Source organism: Hirsutella rhossiliensis, assembly GCF_020360975.1.
Source record: "Hirsutella rhossiliensis strain HR02 chromosome Unknown scaffold00001, whole genome shotgun sequence".
NCBI classification, from domain to species: Eukaryota; Fungi; Ascomycota; class Sordariomycetes; order Hypocreales; family Ophiocordycipitaceae; genus Hirsutella; species Hirsutella rhossiliensis.
The window spans coordinates 9,325,875-9,335,409 of NW_025408667.1; the positions used below are offsets into that span (position 1 = coordinate 9,325,875).

A 9,535-nucleotide genomic window follows, 5' to 3' on the forward strand; every position below is an offset into this window, starting at 1 on the left:
GCTTGCCACGCCCTTCTCTTTCTGAGCCCGTCGCGTGCCGTTTCCCGTCCTTGGCTGCCGGAAAAGCCAATGCCGTTCTAGGTGCAGGATGCTCCAGACCCCCGTAATCCCTCGCTGCTGATTTCCTGATGGTGGCAACACTTTCCGCTACAAGTACAAGTGAGATGTTCGAGATGCGGCGCCCGTGTCCTTGATTTCGTCTTCCCAGATCGTCCCATGGCTGCCAATGCCGGTCGTTCAGGACTCGCCGTTTGGTTTTGGCTTGTACCAGCCGGAAAAGGAGCCCATCATGCTCGACATGGCCTCCTTTTGGGCCTTTTCCATGGCGACTTGCTCCTCCTTGAGCCACTTCTCGCCGTTTTCTCGAATCTCCTTTTCCAAGAGCTCGTAGTTCCTCTGTCCCCGCTCGCGCGCAAGATCCTGTATCATCTTGCCCTGAGCAAAGGCCTCGCTCGGGTTCTGCTCTCCCTCTGGTGCCATTGTCATGCTCATGTTGCTAGGCTTGAGGCCGAGCATGTTGCCCAGGGCGCCAACACCCGACGGCTTCGAATGCTTGGCCTTTTGATTCTTGAGCTGTGCATTGAACTCTTTTCGAGCAATGGCTTCGCGGCGGGCAAACTCGGTGGGGATATGCTTGCCCTCGAAAGACTTGAGGACCTTGCGCACGTCCGAGTACTGCATGGTGTGGATGTATTCGAGGAAAGGGATCAGGCCGACGAGCTCGCTGTCCTTGGGGTCCCCCTTCCACGGCTCGAGGATGATGGCGTTTTCGGGTTGTTTGCGCACGTGGGAGCGGTTTGTGTCGATGATGATGACTTTAGACAGGTCGCGGTTGAGATACGACAGATCCTAGGAAGCGCAATTGTTAGTTTACGGAAATATGAAAGTCAAGAGCAAAAGGAGGGACCAACCTTGACAATCTCTCCATCCTCAAACTTTGTCGCCTCGCGGTAAAGCGGCCACATGATGAAGCGGAAAGGATCGAGCTTGCGGACCACGGATTCGCCGTACATGAAGGGAACAGTCGTGAAGAGAACCAGCTCGAAATACTGGCTCAGGTAGCGAACAAAGTAGTCCATTCCAGGACGCTTTGCTATTCTCCAGCCGTGCTCGCGGGACCATTCGCTGTGAATGAGCAGGTCGTCCAAGCTCAAACAGAGTGTATACGGACGCTCGAAGCTTGGATCGGGGTCGGGTAATAGCTTATCGAAGGCTGGGTCCTGGTAGTACGAGACGGACTCGCTCATACGCATCTTCATTCGCTGCCACCACAGCGTCGGGCTGAATCCGTTGGGGGCGTCTGGATGGCGCTCAACTTCGACGGCATCCTCCCAGTTTCGGCCCATGTACAAGATGGCCAGGGAGGAGCCGACTGCCGTAGTGAGCAGCACGAGGCGAGTCCACCAGCGACGGTTGCGCTCGCTGGAAGGGATGTAAGTTTCCTTTCGCTCGCGAGGGCCTCGGCCATCCGAGTCTTCCTGCTCGATTGCCTGCAGCGCTGACGGCGATCGGCCAGCTTTGTCCTGCATCTCTTGTTCCAGGGTGGAGGGAATGCCCTGCGTCAAGTCAGGCAGCTTATGAAAAGGCGTTTGTCCGACATGTTGAGAGGCTTCAGGCAACGGGGCGTTGTCCTCGGTAGCAGCAAAGCTACCGTCTCGAGGCAGAGTTGCGGACGTCTCTTTCTTGGGCGAAGCGTTCTGTTCTTTTGGGCTGTCTTGACCCAGTTTGGAGGAAGAGGCTTGGGATGAAGCTTGAGGGGGGGTCTGCGGGGAGACCCGAGGAGCAGCCTGAGGGGGAGTCTGTGGAGAAGACTCGCGAGAAGGCTGGGACGAATTTTTGGGAGGAGATTCTCGAGAAGCTTTGGGAGAAGCCTGGGGTGAAGCTTGGGGATGGGGGCGGCGACCGTGGCCGGGCTTGCGATGGTTAGAGGCGTATGTGCGAGCCGAGGGGTAGATGGCAACGGCGGCCGGCGCGCGAAGGGTCGGGAAGACGGCGGATCGCGACGAACGGGCAGCCGTGGGTGTGGCCGAGGCGAGCCGCGAAGCTCGAGCTATTCTCGAGAGCATCCTGAGGGTGAGGGCACAGAGGCGGCCAACGGAGTGGCTAGTGTGTGGTGTCGTGGCCTGCCAACAGGATCAGCAGTTCATGGCCTCGGGCGCGGTGGAAGGAATTGGGTGGTCTGGCCACCACTCGCTGTAGCTTAAAGGAGTTGGTGGTGATGGATCCATGAGGCTGGGCGAGAAAATTCGAGATTCGCTGATCCGTGTTGGGCGGGTCTCGCGCGGATCATTTGGTTTTGCCGGGAAGTACAAAAGTACAAAAGATCCCGACTGTCATCCGGCAACGAGCCATCAGCCACCAGCAGCTTTTGCAAAAGACTAGAGCTTTATATTTCCAGAGGTTCTCTGAAAGAATGAGCGCGAATTGCATATCAACCGATTGATCCGGGGCCACGGTCTCGACTGAAGGGCTGATTGAGCTCCAAGACTACATGACCATGGAACGTATCGGGCCCTCAGGCCTGTCTGCCGGGCCAACGACACAGCGGAACGATGGTTGTCTGGCACAGGGGCGGCTTGTGTGAAGCTTCTGACGAGTCTGTTGAGGGAGAATCTGGATCCAGAGAGCCACAAACATGGTGGTGGCTCCGACGAGTTCCAAAGGTCCAGGTCCGGCTGGGGCTTGGTGAAGTTGTGGATCATCTCTGTTGAAGCAACAGCTCGAGTGCTATATCGGCCGTGAGGAGGTGAGTTGACAATATTTATAGCCGTCTTGTATTGCATCATGTATTGGATTTCACGTAGTAGCAAGCCATCCAGACATCGCAGGCAATTGTCATGAGTGAGCTGTCCAGCGCTAAGTTGACTCTTCACCTCTCGCACATTTGGATTCATAGATGTTTTGGAATCATAAACTATTCAATCATGTATTAAACAGACGAGGGGGTGGAGCAGACAAGATGAATTGGCGGCGACTGGTCATTGGATGGAAAGTCATTTATTCCGAATATAGACTTGAGGTTATGCGAGTCGCTCTTTTTATGGCTACCCGTGTAAATGCCGTGAGAAAACTTACAGCTAGCAAGGAAAAGATCCATAGGATTCCAGGGGTCTCGTATTGAATACTGCGTAAGAAAATTAGTGACTACGCCGGAAGTGTTAAATGGATATGCATGGTAGCCATTGGTTTCGTAAGACGACAATAACTACGAACTCGTGAGGCCTACTATACGTCTCGCGAAGAGAGATGCGAGAAGTGCATGTAAAATGCACGAAGGTGAAATTAGAAGTAAGGGGTCGGATAGGCAGGGCAAAGTTATTTAATTCTTATAGGGGCAATAATCGCGGTAAGGGAGTAATTATTATAGAGTATTACTATTTGCATAGACAAAAGTCTCTATTTGCATAGACGATCTACTTTTTCTGCGCGTACCCCGCCCGCCTAGGCCCCGCCACCTAATTTAGCTATACCAACGTGGCAAAAGAGGGAGCCGCGCTAGCGTAAAGATTATATACACCTATAAGCCTAGGGTAGCTTAATTCGTTTAAATAACGCATCTTCGCGATTATCGCGAGATATACGTATATTGCGTCGTATATTGCGGCCCGGCTAATAGTCCGGCCTAGGCTACGTGGGCGTGGGCTGCGTAGCTAGGATGACCTCCTCTACCGACGAGGCCGGCGTAGCCCTTATACCTCTGCCCCGTCTCCCTCGAGATCCCCTTCCCTATATATTTGCGCGCGCTCGCGATCTTCCTAATAACGGCCGGGTAGAGCCCTAACTGCCTCCTTTATCGATCTCGGCTTATATGCGCGTGCGGCGTACGCTAGCGTTAAGGCGGCGGGTGCTTGCCTAACTAGACCGCGGTAGCCGTCTCTACGTGCCTCTAACTAACTATAAGGCCGGCTACGAAGCTAGCTACGCGGTATCGTCGTTTTTATCTCGATATAGCCTTAGGTCTTAAGGTATAGGTAGGCTAGTGTTCTTAGTAACGCGAGGTCGGCTATAGAGGCTTTAAACGATATTAGGGTCTCGGATTTAAAGAAGTAGCTTATTAAGATCTTAACGGTAAGGATTAGCGTAATTTATATATAAAAGGGGGGGCTTCTCTACTAAAGGCTTCTTAAGCTACTACTAAGGGTAAATATTATACTTTATAAGCAGAACGTTAGCTTAAAGGCGTTAGAAGATCGTATATATATAAGGAAGCCCTTACTACTATATAAATCGACCTATATAATATAGTAGCGGCTATAACTCCCGCTCTTACTTAGGCTTTAAGGGCATCGCGGCTAAGGTAAGCCGGTATTACTTAGTAAGGAGGTTAACCGCTTAGTAAGTAAGTTTAACGTTTAGCTTACCTAGCTATTTTTAGCTAAGATAAAGAAGCCGCTACCTTAACTTTTAGCGGGCCGCCTCTTAGATATAAAAGCGTTCTTTATTTATAATTATTTACTTTAATATAGTATATAGGTAGAAAAGATCGCTAGTGCTTATAAGTAAATATAACTTTATATCTTTATATATAGTCTCTACTAAGCTATTAACCTTCTAGCTAAAGTTATAATAGCGGCTAATATAGTAATAAACCTACTACTTTTACTATAGTATATATTCCTTAGAAATATATCTTATAATATAGCCTTAGTATTATCTATACTTATAATTAAGCGCCCGCTAAGCTAACTAAAAGCCTACTTTAGTTAAGGTATAGATAATAGCCTTCTAAGTAGTAAATATCCCCTCGCGGCTATAGTCTTTAGGTTATATAGGTTATACGCTTAAGACCTTATCTTTAGCTTCTTCTTATATAGCGACTCTACTAAGGAAGATATTAGTAAGATTATTAGCGCTATTAACGCCGTTAGCTTTATTATTATTATTATCGTTATTATTATCAACGCTACTAGGCTCCTTTTAACGTAACTTAATTTTCGCGTTAATATTAGCGTTAATATAGTAAACGTAAAGTTATTACTATAATAAAGGGAAAACGTATAAGAGTATATTTTTAAGGGCTTTTTCCTTATCTATAATAACTATAGAAGGCGCTAGGACCCTAACTTTAAGGCAAAGCTCGTTAAGGCGTTTATAAAGCTACTAAAACCCTTCCTCCTTCTTTATATTAATAAGGCTAAAAGCGAAGTTAGCTATAGACCGTTAATTAGTAACTTTAGTAGCTTAGGAGAGATATATCTAAAACCGGTTTATTTTATATATATTATTAAGTCCTAAGACTTCTAGAAAGCGCTTTTATATTTACTTATACTAAGGGTATATTTAGAAAATAGCCTTAACCTTCTACTTATCGTTATCGTTACTAAATTTAACTATATACTTAAGGCCGCCGCGTTAAAGGTAATTAATAAAGGCCTAGGTTATAGTCTTACTATTAAGGGCCGCGGTATATATCTTTTAGCAGTCGTTATATATATCTCGCTAGCGAAAGAAGCTCTCTTTAATAGAGTCCCTAATAATCGAAGCTATCTCGCGAGCTAGGATAGTATAATACTTAGAAAGGCTTCTCTTAAGCTCTTACTATACTTAGGTTTAGCGGCGATAGATATTATAAGCTAAAGGGTCGATTAATTGCCTATAGTTATATTAACTATTATTAACGCGAAAAGTCTACTTTTAGTAAGATATTTTTATTATAGATACGATAATCTTAATAGGGTAGTTAAGCTTTTATAAGGAAGCTTTATAAAGGCTATTACTTAACGAAGCTTATTAAAGGCTACGATTATAAATAAATATAATATATATAGGTAAGACCTACCTATTAATCTTATGCTTATATAAGCTAGAGCTCTTAATAATAGCGGCGCTATAACTATAATAAAAGCTTTAGAGGAAGTTATAGAGCTCGTTAAAGGAGTTAAAGGTTAGCGAGGGCAGTAGAGGTAGAATTAGTAGCCCGACGAGCTCTTTAGTAGGCTCGTTAAGGATAAATCGTAGGTCTATCGCGAATAGCTTTACTTTACTATATAGGTATAAAGGGCAGATTTCTCCCTTAGCGGGGCTTTACGCTACGCTTAGCGCGGCTCCCTCCTTTACTATATTAGTATAGCTAAATTAAGTAGCAGGGCCTAAGTAAGCGGGGTATATATAGAAAAAGTAAATCGTCTATATAAATAGAGACTTTTATCTATATAAATAGTAATACTCTTATTATATAAGTATTACTATTTATATAATAGTATATTACTATTTATATACTTACTTTATTTTTAAGATACGTACTAATGCTAGCCCGCCCTACCTATTTATACCGCGCCCGCTTAGTAAGTACTTATACCGCTTAAATGCCCGCGCCCGCGCCCGCTTATATAAATATATATACTAAATTTAAAGCTATTACTAACGCCGTAATCGATAAACTTAGCTATAGACCGCGGTCTCTCGCAGCGTTATAATAAGGATCGTTAGCCCGAGGAAATATAAGGGGATATAGATTAAGAGGAGGACGCGGTAGGAGGGGCGCGCCGCCGGCTTCGTTAGGCGTTAAAGGGATCGTTAAGTCGGGGTTATATAACTAAAAGTACGTTATATACGTAGGCGCGTACTTACTAAGCGCGCGCGGTATAAATAGGCGGGGCGGGCTAGCGTTAAGTTAGCCTACCTAAAGTCCGGTATACCTTAATACTAGCACTCTCTATAATACTAAGGTAGGTATATTCTAATAGTAATTAAAGCTATATTTTAACGTTACGATAGTTAATTATAGTGTTTTATAGCTATTTAAGCTACTAGCTACTATATAGAGCTTTAAAATCTATGTCTTAATTAGCTATAGTAATAGTAGCCGGCTCGAGGATATATTTAAGCCGCTGCCTTATCTTAATAACTTAATTAATCTATACGAACCGGCTATTAAGATCCTTTAAAACCTTTTTCTATTTTTAAGGCTATAGATAATATAATTAATACTTAAGCTATTATATTCGAAGCTAGGTAGCTATAAGCTACTAATTTTAATTATTAAGGGCGCGGCTAACTTTACTAAAGAGTAGTTAGATTATACGGTTAACTTAACCGCGATTTTCTAGCCCTATAACGAGGTAGCGAACTTCTTATAATTATTTAGGCGTTTTAAGGGCATCGTTATTAGCTAAGGAGCTAATATTCTTCCTTTTTAATAGCGTTAATAGCGTTAACGGCTATAGTAAGATAAAGCGGCTTAATAAGGGCTTTACTATATTAATTAGCTATAAACTAGACCCGCGCTAACCTCCCTTAATATTCTTTTTAGTTAGGCTAGCCTACTAGGCTTTATAGTAGATACTATAAGGAACGGTGTCCCTACTATAAATAAAGCAGCTATAATATACTCTCCCGATTATATAAGCTAATAAGTAGTATATTAATTATAGAAAAAATCTCATCCTATAGAGCAAGAATCGCTCGTTATTTTGCATGTTATTATGCATTAAACGGGTTGCCGGTTATCGTACAATCGGGAATCGAAGGAACAGAGCTAGCTTAGAATGCTAGCTAAGACCTCTTAAGAACACCGGCACGACCAACCTCCTTTAAACACGAATATCAGTGGAACCAAGACACTTCTAGATTCACTCGAGGTATCACGGAGTTCCCTAGTCTCAGGGCTATACGGCAGCCTAAATCTGGTCCCGAAAGGTTCTTCCGTTCAGCTACAATTGTCTATATAAGACAGCATGTCCGCTGGTAGATAGATAGAAAATCATTAACTTTAACACCTTTTCCATATACTAATACACTACTAATAAATTCCATTGAAAATCCTACCTTAGACTCCTTCTTCCCCTCTATCACGTAGTCTTATATGATTCCTTGATTTCCTAAAATTCCGCTTTTGCTTATATACCTTAAGAGATACGAAGGAAGGTAGCCTTACTAACTAGCGCTATATCGTAGAAAGATACGATTTTCTTAAGTTAACGTCGGTATACGGCCTTAATAGGCGAGAAAACTAAGATATTATAAGGAACGGTGTTTTCCTATTATAAATAAAGCAGCTATAATATACTCCCCTAATTATATAAGCTAGTAAGTAGTATATTAATTATAGATAAAATCTTATTATATAGAGTAGGAATTGCGTACTATTTTATATATTATTATAAATTAAACGGGTTGCCGGTTATTATATAATTAGGAATCGAAGGAATAGAGCTAGCTTAAAATACTAGCTAAGACCTCTTAAAAATACCGGTATAACTAACCTCCTTTAAATATAAATATTAGTAGAACTAAGACACTTCTAGATATACTTAAGGTATTACGGAATTTCTTAGTCTTAGGGCTATATAGAAGCCTAAATCTAGTCCTAAAAGGTTCTTCTATTTAGCTATAATTATTATATAAGATAGTATGTCCGCTAGTAAATAGAGATAGAATTATTAACTTTAATACCTCTTTTATATACTAATATACTACTAATAAATTCTATTAAAAATCCTACCTTATACTCCTTCTTCCTTTTTATTATATAGGCTTATATAATTCCTTAATTTCCTAAAATTCCGCTTTTACTTATATACCTTAAGAGATATTAAGTAGTTAAAGGATATATAAAGAGTATAATAGTAGGAAAAGGAGATATATACTATTCTAGAAGTATTTATATATAAAATTATTAGTTTAATAACTCTCGTAGCTATTAATAATAAGAAGAGTATTACCTTACTTATAGTACCTTATTTAAGGGATAAAAACCTATTTTAGCTACTAAATAGCGATAGTATTACTTATCTAGCCCTTTAAGGAGGTAATAAAGTCCTAATCTTATAGAAAATTAAGTTTTTTAAGGAACTATTAATATTAAAGGTCTTAACCCTTAAAAATTATAAGGGGAGTTAAGGCCTAGCTTATAGTAGAGACGTATTTAACTATTATAGTCTAATAACGTAATCCTAGCCGCTTTTTAAGAGTCTCTCGCTTCTCTAAGCTCCCTAGTACTAGACTATTAAAGCTAAGGCCCTCGAGGATACCCGTTTTATCTATATTAAAGTAGGACTCTAGTAGGATTGCCTATATAGCCGGTAGCTTAAGTAATTTAAACTATTCCTCGATATAGGCTATAGAAGCGCCGTTAACGTAAGTAAAATTAAGAGATCTACCTTTAATAGCATTAATCTCGAGGTTCTAGGCTAAAAAGCCCGAAATCTACTACTTTTTAAGTAGATAGGTATCGCCGCTAGCCTTAATAATACGGCTAGTAAATTCCTTAACCTAATAATATATTAAAGGTAGCCTAAGGGCGGCCTAGGTAAGAACCTAGTTAGTAAGGTGTTTTTCCTACTATTAGCTAAGCCTTTAATATGCCTCTTTTACCTCCTTAATAAGTAAAGCCCCTTTAAGATATATATAGAGGGTCCCTCTTAGAATACCTTACTTTTAACTAGTATAAAGCTAAGGTATCCTATTTTTAATAGCTTTAAGTACTTCTTAGAGCTAGTTTTTAATATACTTAGAAAGCTAAGGTATTGCTAATATAAATAGTATTTATTTTATAATTATAGGGTAAGAGATATACGAGAAAACGCGGTTATAA

At 41.9% G+C, this 9,535-nt stretch overlaps 1 protein-coding gene across 1 annotated transcript; it reads right to left on the reverse strand.

Moving 5' to 3' along the window:
* Positions 1-237: 237 nt before the first annotated feature.
* On the reverse strand, positions 238-2,066 carry HRG_01211 (NLI interacting factor-like phosphatase domain-containing protein; the record flags this gene model as incomplete). The annotated part of the gene is made up of 5 exons (XM_044859682.1): positions 238-420; positions 478-849; positions 912-1,609; positions 1,652-1,858; positions 1,904-2,066. The coding sequence occupies 5 exons, from the start codon at positions 2,064-2,066 to the stop codon at positions 238-240; spliced, it is 1,623 nt and encodes a 540-aa protein (XP_044726082.1).
* Between the last annotated feature and the right edge of the window lie 7,469 nt (positions 2,067-9,535).